Here is a 22,411-nt window from a genome sequence, read left to right as displayed (position 1 = left end):
TGCTTCCTCTTGAGTCAACTGCAGCCCAGCCAACTCTCTGGGTCCAGCAATTCGTGACCCTCAGGAAAAGTGTGGAACAGTTAATGGTTACATGTGTTTCTTACTTGAAAGTGGTAAGTTTGGGGATAATTTGTTATGGAGCAATACACAGTTAACACAGCTGCCTTTGTAGGAGTTGGCATCAAAGCTGAGGCCTGAATTAAAAAAGCCAGTCAATGATGAAGAGATTCTCAGGGAAGAAGCAACCAGATAGAGGGAATAGCAGGTTTAAAGACTCTGAGAAGGCTGTGAGCTTGGAGGGTCACTGCAACAGCTAAAAGGCCCATGTGGTCAGAAACTTGTTGGCGCAACTAAGTGGTAATAGAAAAGTTCCTCTACTGTGGGAGGTAAGGGTGGAAGCAAGAAAACCAGGTAGAAGCCTACTGCAATCAGCCCAATCAAGAGAGGACAATGAATCAGACTAGGATTGTTAGAAATAGAAACTAGTACCGATTAGTAAGAGACAGGATATGTATTTTGAAAGTAGGGTCAACACAACGGAAAAAAAATAATCCATGTAGTCTACACCATACCAGTAGGTTTTTTGAGTGACCTGGATAATGCCAGAACAGACCTAGAAAGAGGGAAAATTAGATATAATCGAATGAGACACAATTCAAAGTTCAAGACATAATTCTGGGTATGATAGTTAAAAACTGTAATTTCTTGCAGTTAAAATGTGATGGGGCCTGGTAAGACTCTTCTCTTTACAAAATGATTACTCAGAAATGTTTTTTTTGGTGTCTGTTCCAATTGATGCCAATCAGATTTTTTTTTAAGTACTTAAGCAATCAATTAGCAGAGCTAAAAAAAAAATAAATACAAAAAGAGATGAAGGAAAACTAAAGCCAGATTTTCTTTCCACATCAACATATTTCCAAAGGAACAAAGTTAATAACAAGAAGTATTTCTTTAAGTAAGTTAAAGAATAAATACAAGGTAACTGGCCAATTATTCACTGGTTTCATAGAGTATTAGTTTCACTAACTGGTGCTTAACAAGAATCTACATGTTCCTACTCTGAAAACTTTCTGAGCAGGCATTGTTCACCAAAAGTACAGAAATAAACTTGTTGGAAAAAAAACCCTGCCTCTTCTTACTGCTTCTTCTAGTGTAAGCACAAAAAGCATGTCAGGACGACTCACAGGAAATTAACTATTTCCAAAGTAAGGCCATTACTGTGTACTGAGGGACCAGCCTTCAACTTCCCTTTTTTAGCAAAACATTCTGATATTCTCAAGCTGAAACATGAGGAATCAAGCTTTAAAGAGTAAAAATATAAATAAATTGCTACTAGGATTATGTAACTAAAGACCAGTATCATTCTTAAGTGATTAGATATACACACACACATACATACAATCATACACAATCTCACATTAAATGGAAGGAATTAGTAAATATGGAGGGCTTCCCTGGTGGTCCAGTGGTTAAGAGTCCGCCTGGCAGAGCAGAGGACATTAGTTCAATCCCTGGTCTGCAGATCCCACATGCTGTGGAGCAACTAAGCCCATGCGCTACAACTGCATGGCCCGCGCTCCAGAGCCCCAAAGCCACAACTACTGCGCCCATGTGCCGCGACTGCCGCAACAAGAGGAGCCGGGGCAGTGAGAAGTCCACATGCTGGGACTGGAGGAGTCCCGACTCCCTGGAGAGAAGCCTGCATAGCAAGGAAGACCCGGCCCAGCCAAAAATAACTAACTCAATAGAAGATCATTTAAAAATTAAAAAGAAATAGGCAACTTGAAAAAGGAGGGTATTTTGAAGAAATGCTTAAAATTACATACATCTATTAAAATATAGAAAGAAAAACAGAAAGACTGACAAAAAGGCCATCTATTTCTCTCCATTTTCCATAGTTTTCCCCCAAAGCCTTGGGTATAAAAATATAAGGCCTTGGGTATAAAAAGATATAGTTGCCACAGTAGGTGCTAGAACCTTCAAATAAATACTAGTGGCATAATTTTTCATTTAATTTTTTTAAAGAAAAGAATCCCCGCGAATATGCAATGAATTTTTTTTAAAGCCAAGCATTTGAATATCTACAAGAAGTCTACAAAAAATTTTAAATGTCCAAACTTATCCATGGGTCCATGTTCTAAATTGTTCTGGCTTTTTTAAAAATCCTTTTTAACTAGTATGTAAGATTGAATCCTATATCTTATCACATCTGCTTCTGCTGCTAAAATCACCATATTAAAAGTTGAAATATTCAGCAGAGAAGTTCTACTAATTCTATGCCACTGAAAAAGCAGTCATAAAAACCTAACAGGTAAACCTTCAGATTTAAAGGATACTTCATTTACATCCTATCTCTTAATGGCAGCACCTATAAAAGTATATCCTCTGAGAAAGCCTGTGGACAGCAGGTGCTTCAGAAAAGTTTGTTAACTGAAGAAAAAAGGAACATATTTACCTATTGCCTTTTGTTTATAATTTCTGCTACATGTCTTTTCATTATGAACTCATACCTTTTGCCTAGAAAACCAAATATGATTAAAACTATGTTTTTTGTTGTTGTTTGGCTGCTATGTCTGACTTTTTATGTTAATCAATGTTAATTTTTGAAAAAGTCTATGTCAAATCACCATAAAATGTTTCTTCAAATGAAAGAAGCTTTCTTCTTTTATCTCACACTGTACCAATTTTGAAATTGACTTTGATAGATGGGGTCATCACTCCAAATTTTTTAACCTTCATTACTGTAATTATATACCCACACCCTGCCAACCACATAGTAGTACTTACTGTTGTGGGCAGAGTGTCCTCCCGCCCCACAATCCATCCGTGTTGGGACTGACCATGCGTCTTGCTTGACCAATGAGGTGACAAAAAGACAGTGAGCCAATTCCAAGTTTGTCTACCCCTTAGGTCCAGATAAATCAGGCCAGGTCAAGTCCAGGCCACAATGTTGAAATCACAGACAAGCAGTAAGCATGAATATGTCTGTTCTTTTAAGTAACAGGCTTTTAAACTGTTACAAAACAAAAAATACTAATGTTCAGTATATTTATATGGCTACTCATGTAACATTAGTTGCATCAAATCACACCTCTTTGGATTACCTATCCTAAATTAATAACAGTAATTTTCCTTGACTATCTTCTGTTTCAGAAAACAGAATCAGAAATCCTTTTAATTAAAAAAAAAATGAAAGAATATGTCATGGAAAGACATTTGTTCTATGTAGTCTAATTTTTAGAAATAAACTATAATATATTGAATGGGCTATATTTTAAGAAACCCAAGTTATAATTTTTTAACCTCAGATGTCTCTACTAAGCAATTCTCTAAGTGAACTGAAAGTATCTCCCTAAGCACCTGATAAGATTCCAGAACTAACCATATGGTTTTTTGAGCAGTTACTGAATAGCTTCCGTTTGAAACTTCACAGGTGTGAACTAAGTAGTGTTGGGGACGGGAGACAGTATAAATCACTAAAAATCTGGAATTAAAGAAGAGTTTAGTACATACAAGCTTATTACTTTTGAATACTAATACTTCTAGGGCCTGCCTGAATCACAAGATAGGAAATATCTGTTAATTCTGTGGCTAGGAGGATATACTCCACAGTGATTTAGAAATCTATTCTTTTAAAAAACTAGGGTAGATTTTGGTTAGCATAAATATCTTATTAATTTTTTTCTATCATAATTTGCACAAAGACAAACTAGAGCACAGCACATGTTCTATTAAAGACAAATTATAAAAGTAACATTAATGAAAGTTCATGAATCAATTCCAAGAATATCACTGCCTTTTTAGCCATTTATATATAATAAAGCAAACTCTAGTGTGAAAACTGTGTGCTAATAAATTGCTGAGCATGTCACTACAAGTAATTCTTATTTTCATTTTTGTTCACTTAAGCTAGCATCTCAGCATTTAAAAATGACATTATTCTAGTTTAGAAATATTCTTAAGGCTAGTTCAACCACCCACCAGATATCTGAGTTAACTCTGTAACACTCCTCTCAAATGCTTAGCTATCCTCTGGACACTTCAGTGAGAGGCAATGTTCCCAAATCAGGCGATTTTGAACGTGTTTCAGGACATTAGCAAAAAGGAGGAATCGGGCCTGATGTAATTTTAAGTTTTTAAATAAATTAATTACTTTAAAATGACCCTTTTACATAGTACAAATTATCAGAAGAGCACAAATGATGGTGAACAGAGAAAAAATAAGCCAGCTCACATCTGGACAGATCCCTAGGCAGCTTAACTTTGTCCCTGGTGGAACAATGACACCAACACTTGCATTTTGAATGTTGTTTTAGTTGCTTTTATTTTTGGTCATATTTTTTAATTTGTAGTGGTAATAGTCCAGTGCATACAGACAGGATGCATAAGGATATTAAATTAGCACTAGTAGAGGGGAAATAATAAAATAACAACTTGGCAAATGCACTCAAAATAGACCTTAAGCTATAGTCACTGAGGACATCAAGCAGTTGCTAGCTCTTAAAAAAAAAAGTCAAAAGGAACTAAAGCATACAGAGCAGCAGACCTATTACTCAAATGCTTATCAATCATAGAATGGATAAAAGATGATACTTATAAGATGGCATACTAAAAGAAGTGGACAATCTATAACTACATGTATTAGCTTAGAGGAATCTCACAATGTTAAGAAAAAGAACTGTTTGATTCATTTGTTTGATTTCATTGATGTACAGTATAAAAACAGGCAAAATCAATTCATAGCAATTATCCTTAGGGAGTGAGGAACAGTTCATGACTGCAAGGGGCTCAAGGAAACTTCTGGGATCTGATGTTTTTTGATCAAGTTGCTGGTTATACAATGAGATACAACATGCAACTAATTTTAGACTAATATACATTTGTGACAAAATCAAATACAGTGTTATTTTGAAGTGTTAAAATTATTTTCTTAAATAATTCAGAGACAACTAATGGTCAGTATCACTTAAAATTAGAAAATAATTTTAGCCTTTATATATTATGAACATTAACTGTATAATCTTTAAAATTACCTTTATTATATGACCACTATAACACACAAAGCTAAATTTTTATTTGCATAAAGTCACCTCTGTATCATGTGCCATGCAAGAATGAGGAAAAATAAACTCCTAGAGGAGCTTGTGAGATTGTCTGGTACAATGAAAAGGTTTTGAGACTTAGAAGAAAATTTGGGCAACACTTTATAAAGTATTGATAATAAAGAAAATATATGGTTATAACTGGGGATATCAGCAGACATATTCCAGATTTTCCACCAACAAGCTGTGTGACCTCTGTCAGGTCAACACCATCCAACAGAAATACACCATGAACCACATTTGCAATTTTTAGATTTCTGCAGCCACATTTTAAAAAGTACAAAGTATATGTGCATTGCAATAATATCTAATAATTATTAATATCTAATAACCCAATAATATCTAACATGACCCAAGAGTTAACTGAAATATGGTACCACCAAAATGACAAAGCTGTGCTTAACTGAAAAATATTTCACAGTGCTTCAGCTTTAAATTTTAAGTTTAAATAAATTAAAATATGAAATTCCACTCAGTCACACACTAGCTGCACTTTCAGTGCTTTTTCCACACAGCACCAGTGGCTACCACACAGGATGGCACAGTTGTCAAGTCATTTGATCTCTCTGAGGCTTGCCTTTTCCATTGATAAACTAAATAAGTTATGCGAGAGGAAGAATTTCAGTCGAAATTTTTGCCAACCAAAGCCCGCGTGCCCCACTCAAAGCGCAAGCCACACAAGAATGCAGCCCAGGGTCAAGAGATCCTAGGAATTTTCAAACAGCCTGAAATTTAGATGTTTACATAAAGGATCTCTCTTTTTCCACGCAGACAACTACCTTGAAATTTTTCCGGGCACTGTGTGGGCCAAACCAAAACATATCCATATGTTTCTCTTTGCAACCTAGTTTCTACAAACATTTTTTCCTGCTTTTCCAATCTGTGACTTATTTAGGAGTGATTTGGCTTCTACATCTGGAAGCTAAAAAACACAGCTGGAGAACCAGTTGAGCGGAGAACTTCAAAGCCCCCCTGTGAAGTCAAGGTGAAGGTACAGAGCCTGTGATGAAAGTTCCAATAGCAGGATCTGGATGTGGGCTTACCCGTCTATACCCCAGGTTGCGGAGGAGTCTGAGAAAGAACCATCCAAAGGTAAGGGACTGCTCAAGCCCCTAATTTTGGACCAAGGACAATGTGCCAGAGAGAGACGAGAAGTGTGGTGCAGCCCAGTTCACCGCGGGGACTATCACTCTTATTACCCTGGGATCCAATCCTGTGGAGCCTGCCTCCATCCTCCAGGGCACTTGTGATGCAAAAAGAAGCAAGGGAAACATGCCCCTGACGGTGAGTGGAAAGCTGCAGAGTGGAGCAGGACGCGGGGGCATGAGCAGCCAGCAGTACCTTCCGTGGACCCAGAGATGGGAAGTGATGGCGGATGGCAGGTGGGCCCCAAGGAGACAAGTTCTCAAGCCGAGCTGAGTCACCATCTGGGGATATTCTTAATTCTTAGGAGGAAAGTCAGAAACTCTCTTCTGTGAATAGATACTGTCAAACCTCCTTCTATCAAGAGTTCTGGGGTGATGTAGCTTCGGAAATTGAGGATTAGGAAAAGCCCTGAATTAGGATTCGAGTAATTTTAGCATTACTCCCAAGTGTGTCACTGTCTTGCTGTGTGGTTTCTGTTTCCCCAAATTTGAAATGAAAATAATTGTTGCATATTGCTTTAAATATCATGAATATAAAGCCATCTGAAAAGCCTAAATTTCTCACGTGATAACAAGACATTCTTTTGTTATTTACTAAGCAATTACTAACAGGTTTTGCAGGTGGCTCAGTGGTAAAGAATCTTCCTGCCAATTCAGAAGATGCAGGTTCGATCCCTGAGTCAGGAAGATCCCCTGGAGAAGGAAATGGCAACCCACTCCAATATTTTTGCTTGGGAAATCCCATGGACAGAGGAGCCTGATAGGCTACAGTTCCTGGGGTCATGAAAAGAGTTGGACACAACATAAAGACCTAACAGCAACAAGCAATTACTAGCAGATTCTAGGAATGCAATTTATGAAATGTCATTTAAATCTCTAATCAGGATTCTTACACTTAAGGGGGATGGTGGAGATTTGGGCTTTAGAGGAACAGCATTGAGCACTGACAACCCCATTACAAACAGGGCCACTTTCCAGAGGCCACTTTTCATGAGGTAGAACCAGAGGAGGTCAAATTCCAAGATGGACTTAAAAAAACCTCAGAAGGAGGAATTTGCCCTAAAGCAGTGGTTCTTAACCTTTTTCAGGTCACTGATGCTCTGAGGATCTGATAAAAGTTATGACTTCTGTCTTGGAAAAAGGCACATATACAAAATTGACATAAATTTTCAGAAAGTTCATGGACCTCTCACTGATCCCAAATTGAAAATGCCATCCTTGAGGAAGAGAGGGTCACAGACAAGACACACAGCATGGTCTTAGAACTGAGTTGTCGCCTGGTAGGAGGCAGTTTTGAGATCAGCTGGAGGCCTACCATAAAAACAAAGCAGTCTTTAAAAGCTCAGCCTCTGCTCAAAGTATTGCTACTGTGGGACCCTCATATGAAGACTTCTTAGAAGCTAAAACAGGGTCTCACATGTATTCATAAATACCATCATTCTAGCTAACTGAGTTAGTAGCTACTGCTTCCTTGGGTGGTATCAACAGAAAAGAGCATCCTCTGGCTTAGTTCATATGGACCCTACCCAACCTGACTAGCAAAAGGTAAATAAGAAAAACACAACATGCAGACCATAAGTCTCCCTAAGAACTACACTGTACCCTATAGAACACATAGGGAATTTTCTACGTGTTCAGACAGAGAATGGAGACCATATGCCTCAAGGGACTTCAATCTATGAGGGTATCGCTAAGACATGAGGCCCACAGCAACCTAGCCTAACAGTGAGGATCATGGCAGCAATCTGGCACCCAGATAGACAGCAGTGGGGGCAGAAAGATGATCACTGATCACTAGATATTCAACAGCAACTTCTCACTTACAAGAATGGAAACTCCCCTTGATTTTTAAGTGAAGTTTGGCTTCAAACATGTGGACAAAGTATTCTCTATCCACTTCCTGATGATCCCACCTCTTAAAGAAATCTGTTTAGGAAAGTACAATGGAAGTAAAATGGAAAACAGAAATATGCAACTCAAGTACCTCTAATTACTAAAGTATGTTTGGAAGAGTGAGGCCAGAGTATGAATTTGAAATTGCAATTGTTCAGAACATTTAATGATGTTTTCATAATATGCCTATATGCTCTATTTTTTAATTTTATCAATAGCACAAAAGAATATCTCATGTATTACAATATTTAAAACTTGACTTCCAAAATAGGAATGAATGAACAAGCTGAAATTACTATTCATGCAACTAAAGCTCTTTCTTTAAATCAAAGATACCTATCTTTCTAAAACCAGCTGAACTCCATTAAAAATATGTATCTTCCGACTATCAAATAATAAGGTCTTCACAAGGGCTGCAGGCTATATAAAGTCAGAAGGAACATTCAGAAGCAAGTGAAAATACTATGTGGACAAACACATTCTACTGCATTCCTAGCTACTAACCAATGAAATACAATCATTCGCAGGAATGTGAAATTTTCACAAATTGTCAGTGGATTTTGAAACTCCCCCTTGTACTACAAGAAGATCCAACCAGTCCATCCTAAAGGAGATCAGTCCGGTGTTCATTGGAAGGACTGATGCTGAAGCTGAAACTCCAATACTTTGGCCACCTCATGCGAAGAGTTGACTCACTGGAAAAGACCCTGATGCTGGGAGGGATTGGGGGCAGGAGGAGGAGGGAATGACAAAGGATGAGATGGCTGGATGGCATCACTGACTCGAGGGACATGAGTTTGAGTAATCTCTGGGAGTTGGTGATGGACAGGGAGGCCTGGCGTGCTGCAATTCATGGGGTCACAGAGTTGAACACGACTGAGTGACTGAACTGAACTGAACTGAAGGACAGGATGGCTTCAACTTTGGGATTTCCCCTAACAGCCTCCTAGTTAGGTTTACACTTCAGAGAGTTACCTGGAAATCTCTTTTAATTTGAATTCTTCCTGGTCAGATAGTTTAAAGACCAGATAATTTCCCTCTGAGATGCCATGATTTCAAATGTCATTTTTTACTATGTCAAATTAAATGGTAAATCACATTTTAATATACAGTAAAACATTTTTTTACAAAATTACAATTACACTGGATAATCCAAGAATATAATTTAGAACAGTACCTGGTACATAGCAAGTACTCAAAAATGACTTAGGTAAGGATATTTCTAACAATGACAATGACATTCTTACATTGTGGGAGGCAGCTACTAAGACGGCCCCAGACGATTCTTGCATTCTGTTATTCTTACCCTTGAGCACAGGCTAAACTTGGTGATTCAACAGTAATAAATAGAATAGGGCAGTAAGTCGTGAGTTATACCTTCAAGATTAGGTTATTAAAATACTTTCATGTTCATCTTGGGTTCATACAAACTCTCTCCCTGGCTGTTGCTCTTCAATCTCTCGCCCTGAGGGAAGCCAGCTATTCTGCTCAAAGTTCCAGGTTGGAACTATGGAAATTCCTATGGAAAGCCCTGGAAGAGTGAGACTAAAATTGGATGTTCTGAGGCCTGCCAGTAATGACATTAGTGAATTCTGAGGCAGATTCTCCAGTCCTGGTCAAATTTTGAGATAACTACAACCCTGATTCTCTGGTGGCTCAGACGGTAAAGAATCCATCTGCAATGTGCAAGACGTGGGTTTGATCCCGGGGTGGGGAAGATCCCCTGGATGAGGGCATGGCAAACCACTGCAGTATGCTTGTCTGGAAAATTCCATGGACAGAGAAGCCTGGTGAGCTACGGTCCAAGCGATGGTAAAGAGGCGGACGTGACTGAGTGTCTAAGCACAGCACAGTACACGCAACCCTGATCAGAGGTTTGACTCCAACATCCTGAGGGAGCTTGAATCACTCAGCTAAGTCAATTCCTTTCCAGCAAAAACTGTGAGAGTATTTGTTGTTCAAAATCAATTCAGTCCGGGGGTAATTTGCTATTCAGCAGGATAACTAATCCAGACTTTGGAAGCAGAGTGCTGCCATGAGAAAAATCTAAACGGTGGTAGTGGCTATGGAACTGTGTAGTGGGCCTACGGAGAGCATGAGTAAGGTGTAAAAATTATCTTGAACACATTGTTCACAGAACTTTGGACTTTGAAGACATTTCTAACAAGGGCATGAATGAAAGTGAAGAAAATCTTATCGGAAACTAGAAATTACGTTGTGGCAGAAGGTTTAACAATACTGACACTGAACATGTAGTTACGTGACCTGCAGAGTTGTACAGTTAGATGAGATGTTTAAAAAGTGCCAAATGAACTGTGTGATTTAGCTGAGGAGATTTCCCAGCAAAGTACTGAAGAGGCTACCTGGTTTCTTCTTGCTGTTTAGGGAAACCTGTGAGAAGATAAATTGGGGGAGGGATCACTAAACAAAAAAGACAAGACTTGAAGGTTTTAAAGATTCTCAGTAACGCTAAAATCAAGAAATAGTTTCCAACCAAAGATCATTTCTAGGGAGCTGTCTGAAAAAAAAGTGTGAAGTGAGGTCAAGGTTGTAGCTTCTGAAATCCTTCTGGTAAGCCCTGGGAAATGTGGCATGTCAGAGTATTATTCAATCAGGCTATAAGTTCTCCTACAACTTTTAAGGGTGTGACTCACAGGTCCTCTTAAATGTGAATTTCCTTAATCAAGTTCACCTAACACAAGTTCTCCCAACAGCGTTTTGCTAAGTTAAAAGGCATTGTCTCTCCCTTATTTCTGCAGAAACCCAAGGAAGAGAAGGGTCATCTCTAAGATGGGTGTGCTTTTTGACTAACAAGAGTAAACCTCAATAAGCTTCACAGGAGACCAACAAAAGTTTTGAGAGGATTTTATCAGGAGAAACATTGCCAGTTTTGGCTGGAAGGAATGGAGAAACACCATAAATCCCCAACTTTCTACAGGCAAGAAATAGGCTGAGGAAACTCAGCTGTAAACATATACCGCCCTTCATGAAAATAGTCCATAGGGTAGAATCAAGAACCATGAAGGATTATTCCCAGGCCTGAACCTAGCTGAGGAACATTTGCCTAACTTGGACTTCAGAATTTTCATGGACCAGCAACTCCTACATACCTTGTACTTTGTGTTTTTTGAATAAGAATATGTTGGTATCTTAGGCCTGATCCACTGTTGTATGTTGCTTGAGTTGAGGTTTAGTTTCACAGATCCATCAATGAAGAGGAATTGAACTTGAGAAGTTATACTTGAGGAACTACTTCCAAGGAGTCGTACCCACACCCAGATAAAACTTAGATGACTTCTGGATTTTGAGCTGACACCTATAAGGAGGATTTTTTTTTTTCATTTTCTAATAAAAGTGATGTTTGACATCAGTACAATTTGTTTTTCAGAAACAAATCTTTATAAAGGGTATAAAATCCTTTTTAAATTCCCTCTAAATATTTGTTATTAGGTTGAGAGGTCAAAGCAGTAGGAAGTATAGATTTATAATACTAAATCTCACTAATGTAAAGCTTAATAAACTGTTCTACACTAATCAAACTAAATAACCAATTTATCAACTTCCCATTTTTAATCTATATTTAGAATATTTTATAGTATCATAGCTATTGTCTAGAGCATATAAGCAATGTCAAAGTTCTCTTACATAGCTTGAATTGTAGATTCTTTTTGTTTTTTGAAAAATTCCATTTAAAAAGAGGCTTTAAATGTGATGTGAAATAGGAAATGAAATGTTTGACTCTCCTAAAATGATAATATATTTTTCTTAAATTCACTTATTCTCAAAGGAAAGGAAATGGTGTCATTCAAATGTTCTAAAATGCCTCATCCTTCAGAGTGACAGCACATCTCTCTATTCATTACCTATCATATTATGACATTTTATATATGAGAAATAGCTAAAGCAGTATTTTTTAAAATGTCACACTGTTATAACGAGCAGTTTATTTCATGCCTGCATCCCTCCAGGCTCTGAGCCTATTTAGTGAGGCTTATTAGCGTAGGGCAATGGCTGGCATGTCCTCTGGAAAAGCACCCATAAGCCAATAAAAACAAAGAACACAAGTGTGCCATTCAGAACTACAGAGCATTGTTTAAAAATAGCAACACCCATTTCAGCTCAAACTGCAGTGAGGGTGCTGCTGGTCTCCAGGGGCTGCTGGGTGCAGTGAGGAATGCTATGTGGTTCTGGAAGTCAGTGGATGTGGACTCTGGGCTCAGCTTGAGACACATACTTAGTGACTCATCCTCTTCCAAACTGTTTTCTTAACTGTAAAATTCAGTGTCGGTATCACGGAGTGATTTGATCTGTTCCTAAACTTTGGAGATGCAGGTACTCCTGAGTTCTTTTTTCATGCATGCAAAACCTGTACACCTACTATGAGATGCCAAATGTTCACTTTTCCCCCTATAATAAACTTCTAAAAGGGAAACTTTACATTACTACCTTGTAAATGAAAAATCTGACTTACATGGCATCAATGGGCGGTAATTGTAAAATTTAAATGCAATAAAACAACAAAACAATTATTAAAGTCTAGCTATCAGGCTGTTGGTTGCCTGAAGTCTGCTCTCTTTAAGAAAAACAAATGAGCAGTTATATTCACAAGAGAGATTCTAGAATCAAACTGAGAGTTCCTCCTTGACTTGTCAAGAAAACACTGAAAGGGAATTAAAAAAAAAAACAGCCGTTTCTCATGTGATTCTATGTTATTTCAAGCAGCATGTGCAGACCACCTAAAATCAACTCAAGAATCAACTAAAATCATGTTCTGTAACTGCACCAAATGCCCTATACTCTGGAAATGCTGCATCACATAATTAGACTTGTTACTTCTGATTCTAAATTTTATCTTAAATCCTCACATGACCCACCTAACCCACTTTCTCCAAACCATTAATATTATCATGAGACACTAAAATAATTTTGAGGGCAATGTAGTACTGTGGAAAGAACCCAGGCTACAAAGTCACATTAGGGTTCCAAATTCAGATTCATTAGATTCGACCTTGGCACTGGAAAGTTAATTAACCCCTCTGAGCCTCAGATTGCTCCTTCACACCACAGTGCTGGGTTCAGTGTTCAAGTGAGAAAATGCAAGTATCGTGCTTAGCGCAGCCCCTGAATGTAGGAGACAAGAAATGGTATGTACTTCACATAATTTAATTCTTTCGAGGAAATTTCCAAATTTCTGTCAAAATAAATTCACTTTAGTGGCTTGAAAACCAAATACAGTTGGCCATTTTTATTTTAAAGTACAGTTATATTATGCGTAACTTTCACTTCCAAACAAAGCTACAAAACCCACAAACCACTGACGGGCAAGAGTAGCAAAAACATTTTGTCCTCAGTGATAAAATAAGAACACTTAGTTGTCAAAATGAAAAACAGCAACACTTAGTTGCTACCATGTACAGCATGCTCAGGTCCTTTCTTACCAAAAAAGGGTCAATACGGTAGAAAAGACAGAGTGAGAGCCTCTTAAATCAAATAAAAGTTTCAGCCAAGTCGAGCATATGGCTCCAAAAAGAGCCACATTTAGACCACAGCTAATAACTGCTACCTTCTAGATGCAATACGGTGGGCAAATGAAATGAAAAGCAGCCAATGCTAACACTACCACAGCAAGTCCTGGTTTCCTAGTAAATGTCACAGTGACACACTCTGGGATTCGTGCCAGTCACATTCAATGTATTATTTCTAGTCCATGCAAGTGTGCAAAGCAGACATTGCTATCCTCAGGGCACTATGAAGAAACCAAAGTTCACAGAGGTTACCTGTGTGCTCAAGGTCACTCCACTGGTAAACACCGGAGTTGTATTCAAACAATATCTGATGCCAAACCCACACCCCCTTCACGAGTCCCTATTTTTTTCTTTTTAGGACACGGAGGTTTGGGCAGGAATCTTCTCCAATGTTCTGAAATGTCATAAACTGATGTGAGTCCCCCTCCCTCTCTTTCTCTCTTCCATCTTCTGGTTCCTCTCAAATCCTCTGCACTTTGGTACTCTCAGCTTCAGTCTTCATTCTCAAACTCCAATTCACTCATTCCTTAAAGTCTCTAAAACCTAGTCATATGTCCTCGCTCTTGGTGAGGCAAGAGGGAATTTTAAAAGCTCAAGGTAAGGTTTCCAATCTACGTGGATGTAGTCAACTGTACAAGGTACTTGAGACTTAAAAGACTCACTCACCCCTTATACATGGAATCTAAAAAGAAACGATACAAATGAACTTACTTATAAAACAGAAAGAGACTCACAGAGAGCAAACTTAACTGCTGCCGGTGGTGCATGGGGTTGCGGGGGGAAGGAATGGGGGGAAGAGATAGTTAGGGAGTTTCCAAAGGTCATGTACGCAGTGCTGTATTTAAAATGGATAATCAGCAAGGACCTATGGTAGAGCACATGGAACTCTGCTCAATGTTACCTGGACGCCTGGACAGGAGGGGAATTAAGGGGAGAACGATACATGTGTGTGTGTGGCTGAGGCCCTTTGTTGTTCACCCGAAGCTGTAACACTGTTAATCGGATGCTTTGCTGGTGTTGTTCAGTCGCTCAGTCCTGTCTGACTCTGCCACCCCACGGACTGCAGCACGCTAGGCATTAGCTTTACCCCAATATAAAATAAAAAGTTATGGCAAAACAAAAGGCTCACAGATAATGGGCGATTCTCTTCCCTGGTCAACCAATATTGGCGAGTTCCATTACCGGGATGACTAAGGCAGGTATAATATGCATAACCAAACATATTTGTGCATGTCACATATATTTAACAGAGGTCTTAACTGAGTCATATTTTCCAAAGTTTTATCTTTTATTCAGGGAATGAATTTTAAAGCAGGATTTTATATACAAATAAAACTGAACTTAAAAAGTTGTCATTTCTGTTCCATTTTTTAAATAGAACAGAATTAAACAAAAACAGGCTGATAAATTTCACCTTTTAACTGCAAGATGTATGTACTTCAGTGAAAAAGTCCATTTCATAGACAATATCTGTTTGTTGTTTAGTCGCCAAGTTGTGTCTGACTCTCTTGCGACCCCATAGACTGTAGCCCACCAGGCTCCTCTGTCCATGGGATTTCCCAGGCAAGAATACTGGAGTGGGTTGCCATTTCCTACTCCAGGGGATCTTCCTGACTGAGGGATGGAACCCACGTCTCCTGCATCTCCTGCATCAGCAGGCAGATTCTTTACCACTGCACCGCCACCTGGGAAGGGGAATCCAAGATCACCAGCTGCTTTAAAAAAGAAAAATATAGCAAGACATCAAATCCAAGCACTCTGACTCCTCAGCCCACATCCACTACACTCCACTGCCCACCTTACATAACCATATTCATCAGCAGAGAGCCATTATCACATAGGCATAGACCTACTATTTACTGAGTACCTATCATGCCAAGCACCTGGCATTGGAGATTAAAGAACCACCACCATAACAAAAAAATCTGGCCCTCAGCTGAAGGACACTTTTTATTCTTTAAAGCAGATTCAGGGGAGGTCGGAAAAAAGTACCCAGAAACAGTATGCTTTCATGCTCAGGTAAATGGGTCATCCCACGTCTCAGGGGAACACCATGCAAAGGAGAACTAACTTAAATAACCATGTCAGCCTTAAGCACCAAGCCTGTTTATTTTAAATAACTGTCATACACTGATCTGGAATAGGAGCATAGAAGACAACATATGAACCTTTTCTTGATGGTTTCTGGTCATCACTGGGAAGACCAAGAGCACTGCAATAATGTAACAGTGTTTTAAGAACTAGGGACTGTTACTTAAAAATTTTTTTTTTTAGTTACATCCCTCTCCCAGATCTTACTGCACAAGGTTACTCCTATCTCTGGCTAGCACGCCCTCTCCTAATCTGACATAATATACAGTTATTTGGCTTCTGTTTGCCGGTCTCTTCAGTGTCTAATTTCCGCCCTGACACAGACGGGTGGAGGTGGTCTCTTGTTTAGGTTCTCTTGTTCAGTCTCGCTCCTTTCGAAGACGCTGGGCTGCTTTTCTGGGCACCTGATGTCTTCTGCTAGCGGTCAGAAGTTGTTTTGTGAAGTTTGCTGAGCGTTCAAATGTTCTTTCGATGAATTTGTATTGGAGAAAGTGGTCTCCCCGCCCTATTCCTCCGCCATCTTAGCTCCTCCCCGCCCCATAATATACAGTTAATTAGTAACCAGAAGTTACTACTTGAAGTCTAACTTTAAATTGTCAGGGAGGGTCCCTTCTCCAGAGTAAAGTACTTGGATTTACTATTTTCTTTGATGTGCATTTAGGTACAACAAAAAAGGAGCTAATTATAAAAACAAATTCTGTGAATTTCAAAATTTTACCCATGGCAACCGTGGAAAGAAAAAGAGGTCAAATCTCTCAAACAGAAACCGTAATGATAACAAAAGCTAATCGTGAATGAGCGGTACCTACTATGTGCTAGGTATGTGCTAGGAGCTTCATACTGTTGTTTAGTCGCTAAGTCGTGTCTGACTCTTTTGTAACTCTATGGACTGTAGCCCACCAGGCTCCTCGGTCCATGGAATTTCCCAGGCAAGGATACTGGAGTGGGTTGCCATTTGTTCCTCCAAGGGATCTTCCCGACCCAGGGATCTAAACTGCATTGGCAGGTGGATTCTTTACCGCTGAGCCACCAGGAAAGCCCAGAAGCTTCATAGGTATTAATTATTTTATCCTCATAGTATTTTATGAAATAGGCCATTCTAATCTCCATGATATAAATAAGAAAAATGAGGCCCAAGATCACACAAAAAGTTGCAGGGCTAGAATTTGAATCACATGCTTGGGTTAAAAGAAAAAAAAAAGTCAAATGTCTTTTCAGCCAAGCCAGTGAAGTCAATGTGTGGATCAGCTCAGTCTTCAGACTACAGAGGTGTGGTTTTCAACCTTGGCTGCACACTGCAATCACCTGGGGAGATTGCCAGAAGGGTTCCATCCCCACAGATTGTGACTTAATAGGCCTGGGAGCTGCCCGGGTGATTTTAATGGGCAGTCAAAGTTAAGACACTCTTTACAGACACAGAAAATGGTGGGTGGCCCGAAAGTGTTTTTTCCTTAATTTTTAAGCTAGCCTAACACTGAGCTAATCAAAGGTTGTTACTACTGCCTCTGCCACCAGAGGTAACCTCTGCCCTACTCCTCAATATAATTAAGGAATATTATGGGTGGAAGACAGTGAGGCTAGGCTGGCAGACACAGACATTTGTTTTTAGTGGAGGGGGCATTGCAAGTCTTGAACTTTCACCATATCATCCCCACCATTTCCTATTTATGAGACTGTTTTGACTCCAAAATGCACTTGGAGTTAGGTTTAATCTACTTTTAGAATAATGTCTAGTGTACAACCCATTATTAAACTGAAGATGACCCAAATATGTTCATTTAGCAAATGACACCTTCAGATTACATGACCAATCTAAAAGTTTTTCAACCAGCATTTTTTTTTTTTTTTTTGGCCACTCATAATTAACTGATTTTAATCCAAGCCAGGTCAAGAGATCTCACATAGCTAAACAAGTCTGAAGATCTTACATAGCTAAACAAGTCTAATGTCCTAAAAACAAATCTCTGCTGGTCGTACATAGCACTGCCGAGTAAAATGTCATTTGTCATTGGAAAAGGGAAGAAAAGCTGCCTGACATCAGGAAATCTTCATTAAATGGCCTGCAGATGTGAAATTCAAAATAAAATGCCACAGAAGTCAAGTGTGGAAAAAAAAAAAAAACTTTAAAGAAACTAATCTGAGTGGGAAATAATTCTTCACACACAATCATATTGCAATGGCTGCAGCACCACAATTCAAAAGGAAATAGCAAAAGAGTAAATTAAGAAATGGACTGTAAGGTCACTCATTCAAACTGGCTACAACATTTTTTTTTTCTTCTCCTGCAGCAAAGCAAATGCTATGCACTATAATGGTCTTGGATACCAAGTACTACCCCTCTCCCCCACTACCACCACCAAAAGAAGGCAAATAAAAGGAGAAAAGACACTGAGCCTGTTCTTCTAAATAGAATACTGCAAATAAAGGCCACGACTCAGAAATCAGGACCTCCTCAGTCAATGAGTTCCAGTGCTGGGAATTGAGGCATATGTGGCGCTTGGGTTAAATATTTCACTGTTGTTACGTGGGCTGTTTCAAAAAAGCGGACAGGGAAATGAAATCTGAGAAAGCAAACAAAAGTGCTTGGAACTAGTTTTCTTACCACAGTTAATTTTTGTTTGTTGAGTGAATAAATGAATACACTGACCCTCCCTGAGGGTCAGGTATCATGCACTGCTGAGGGTGTTTTGGTGAACATGATAGCACCTGCTCGCTTGAGTCTCCTGAACTAGAAGAACAAGGCACCAACCTTGTACCACCCACCATATACACCCTTCCTATCATGAATGTGAAAACGCAGTCCTGCCATTGTACTCCTAAATGGCAAATATTGCCCTGGATCTAACTGCACTGAACTTCACCAGGAAACACTAGTGTCTTCTAAGGAAATAAATAAATACCCATGCTTTGCAAACCAACAGTAATTCATGGGTAAATTTCAACACATTTTACAGAAAAAAAACTTTTTAACCTAAGGCTGAATCAAAACAGATTTTCCTTTTGAAACAAACCCAGCTCACATATTTTCATTGCCTGTGGTGACATAGCTTTAGTAAGCTAAAAATACTTCCTTTACTTCTAAACTGGGAAAAACAAATAAGACCAAGAAGAAGCTGTGGATCTTTTTTTATTATTATTTTTTTTTCACTAGAGAGAACATTCAAAATAGCTAAGTCTTGAAAAGGCATCTGTTTTACATTTGTATAAATACACACTGACAGAAACCAGCCATACAGCCTGTATCTTCCTCGTAATGTGAAACAAGCTCTATTTGCATTATCAGCAAAGACTGTCAACATTTCACTACTCACAGCCTTTACCATTATTACTTGTTCTGGTTAGGGAGAGGGCTGCATGAGTGTTGAAAACTAACCGGGAGTACAAGAAAAAGCCTTCGAAAAATATTTACAGGATGACGCTGCTCTTAACAAGGCCACCTGGTTCTGAATTTGCAGTCACGCATCATTTATGTGCCTGAAATTTACATTAAATGGGATTCTAAAATAGAAGAATAGGAGCTTAAGTCATTATGCAGGTCTTGCTCACATTGGGCGTGCTGTGTATTTGGCAAAGTGAAAAACCAGGTTTCTCCTCTTGCGCTTCTCAAGGCTAACTGTAACATTGAGACACACACACCTGCACCCACCCACCCCACTCTGGGACAAACTAAAAGTTAATTAGGAAAACAATTCAACCTTTTTAAAATTTTTTTCCAAAAACATACCTGCAGGATGGCGAACAGTAGTGTGGACTTCCCCCAACACATTGAACATCTCTAAAGTCACACTACCGAGTTAGCAGAAATAAGATACTAAGCAAGTATCTTTCAAATAGGGCATTAGTTCGGACCACTGACTCAGGCTTAATTTCCTTGGGGGAAAAACAGCGGAGTTTGAGAAGCCTCGGCCAATCTGCCCATTTTTTAGGCTACTGACAAAGTCATCTGAAAAGCAAATACCTAGAAACCAGAAAACCAAGCTCCTCCGGATGCGCTGGCAGAGCGGAGGCAGGGATCCTGGTTTGTCTGCCTAGGTGGCAGCTGGGCCTTCTGACAAATGACAAGTGCTCGGGTCATAGACTCAGAGTGCACCCGCCCATCCCATCGCCCAGTGGGACCCGGGTTGTGCTGCCAATTTCAAATGTAACCGCCGGAGGAGGCCGGAGGATGGGGAGGTGTCATCTCCTCTGACACTCCGGGGTCCGCAGGGACTCGCTTCTGCTGTCCCTGAAGGTCAGAGGTGGCGGCGCCCGCAGGGCCAACGGCTCGCCAAAGCCACTTTTCCAGCCAGGGCTGGAGGCGCGGGGCAAACTTGGCCACTGGCCGCGCGCATCCCGTTAACCGTACCTTGTAACTGGGCGGAAAGGGACTCCTGGTGCTGCTGGTACTTGAGCGCCACCGCCTCGGCTTTCCGCAGCTGCGTCTGCAGCTCGTAGTAGAGCATCGCGCCATAGAGAAAGCCGAACACCACGGTTAGCAGCAGCAGCGTCTGGAAGATCCGCTTCTGCTTTCGGGAGCACATCCCGTTTCCCATAGTCCCGCCGGGGCCCCGGGCCGCGGCCGTCCGCGCCGCCGCCGTGCCTTCCTCCTCTCGGCCCGAGCAAGCGCCTCAACAGCGGCCGCCGAAAGAGGTGGCCGGACGCAGCATGAGGAGGAGACGCGAGACACAAAAGCCGGGCCGGAGGGGAAGTGGCGCCCGCTCAGCCCCCGCGCGCCGCGGGGCGCGCAGCCATCGACGCCGCCGAGGCAGCCGCCGCCGCCGCCAAACTTTTGCTAGGCTGACTCTCCGCGAGTGCCCGGGCCCGGGAGGGGGCCCTCAGCATACTTTCCGGCGGGCTGTCCTCGCGCCGGTCCCCAGACGCCGCCTGCCTCTCTCCTTCCTCCCCACTTTGTGGCCCGGCTGCCCCCGGCGGCGCTCGGAGTCCCGCCCCGGCCGCTCCCCGCCCCCTCGCGGTGGCTCCCACTGCGCGACTTTGTGGCCACCAAAAGGAGGGGGTGCGCGCCCAACAAAGGGAGCCGGACTCCAGGCAGCCTCTCGGCGCGCGGCCCGCGGGGGTGAGTAGCTGGGTGGGCGACCGGCTGCCCCGGCCGAGTTTGGGGGGACCGTGGGCCGGTGTCACTGACGGGGCTGCCGAACCTCGGCGGCCGCCGCCTCCCACCCAACTTACGTGTCACCCACGGCCCCGCTATTTTGGCCAACGGGATTCCGGGAGGAAGTCCCACTCGGGCTCCCCGCTCATTGGGCCGGTCGGAGCCGCCGCTCCCTCCCTTCGGGGAGGCAGTCCCGGGCTCGATTGGACGCCCGCTTTGTCCGTCCGACCCCTGAGCCGCGCCCTCCCTCGAGCTCCTGGTTGAGCCGAAGGGCTCCTTGGGCAGCCTGGCCGCCTGGAGCCGGGTTACGCCCACGTGGAGTGGGGGTGATGGGAAGAGGCCGTGGATCCAGCCGCAGGGAGGTTGGGGTGCGCGAGAGGCGAGTCCCGGCTGGCGCCTGGGAGAGAGACGGGGTGTGTGTGTGAGTGTGTGTGCGCGCGCGCGTGGAAGCGTATCTGTGATCCTATGCTTGGAAAGCACGTGGGGGAGGAATACGGTGTATGAAGTGGGCGAGAGTGAATGGGAACAACCGTGTACTCTGCCCAGAGCACCTTTCCTTCTTTCCCTGTCCAGTGGGCAGATACGGCAGACACACGCCGCTAAATGACCACAGTTTTCTTGTGAACCAGAGATGCCTTGCCTACTGAGTCTTGCCCCATCCCGTGTCCTAGCGCGTCCCCACAGGTCACTGGTCTGGTCACTGGTCCCCACTGGTCACTGGTCCCCACAGATCACTGGTCTGGAGACTTATGAGCACGCTACGGTGGTAGACTTACCGCTCCACAGCTTGTCTTTGGCAGAAGGGAAAGAAATGATCTCATGTTTTTCTTCTGGCTGCGAACAGAATAATTTAAAAACAAATCTTAGAGGCTGAAATGAGTATGCATTCATGTTGTCATATGTATTGGTTTTATTAGTGGCAAAAAATACATCAGTTACACTGCTAAGTTGCATTTTAAAGACCAGTAAGATTCCCTATGTAACAAAACAAGTAAAACAAACATAATAACTACAAACCTCTTCAGAGAAAATCCATAGCACATTTGTTCTAAGTTCTTGAAGGGAAAGAAAATTGAGTTTATGCATAACTGATAATTTTGCTTTTGCTCTTGACCTAAATTCTAAAAAAGTAAATTATTTCTCAAATGCCTTAGTAGTGTAATTTATCACATACTGCATAATTTTTGAGATACTTTAACCAGATTTTAGTCACCACGGTCAATAATAGCCAGTGAGTCCTCAAAATGAGAGTACATCTGTTTAGCCACAACTACTGCTTAAGGACAGCCTCCGTGCAGAAATTTTTTAGGTGGGCTCTGATGTTAAAAGCCATAAAATAAACCGAATTTACAATCTAGCTAGTCTGAGGGCTTCCCTGGTGGCTCAGATGGTAAATAATCTGCCTGCAATGCAGGAGAACCGGCTTTGATCCCTGGGTCAGAAAGATCCCCTGCAGGAGGGCATGGCAACCCACTCCAGGACTCTTACCTGGAGAATCCCATAGACAGAGGAGCCTGGTGGGCTGCAGTCCATAGGGTCGCACAGAGTCAGACACCACTGAAGCGG

The 22,411-nt window shown here is 41.4% G+C and overlaps 1 protein-coding gene across 5 annotated transcripts in view; it reads right to left on the bottom strand.

Moving 5' to 3' along the window:
- GOLIM4 (golgi integral membrane protein 4) overlaps positions 1-20,959 on the bottom strand; it is a 78,672-nt gene extending 57,713 nt beyond the window's left edge. For 4 of the 5 annotated variants that reach the window (XM_043473808.1, XM_043473807.1, XM_043473809.1 and 1 more), the window contains exon 1: positions 20,102-20,959. In XM_043473808.1, coding sequence (XP_043329743.1) covers positions 20,102-20,288 — 187 coding nt within the window. In that variant the 5' untranslated portion in view covers positions 20,289-20,959. The remainder of the gene's footprint in view (positions 1-20,101) is intronic. The other variant, XM_043473806.1, reaches the window with a different exon arrangement.
- Between the last annotated feature and the right edge of the window lie 1,452 nt (positions 20,960-22,411).

Source organism: Cervus canadensis, chromosome 7, assembly GCF_019320065.1.
Source record: "Cervus canadensis isolate Bull #8, Minnesota chromosome 7, ASM1932006v1, whole genome shotgun sequence".
Lineage (NCBI taxonomy): Eukaryota > Metazoa > Chordata > Mammalia > Artiodactyla > Cervidae > Cervus > Cervus canadensis.
The sequence above is the reverse complement of the archived record's forward strand: the minus strand, read 5'-3'. Positions and strand labels throughout refer to the sequence as shown.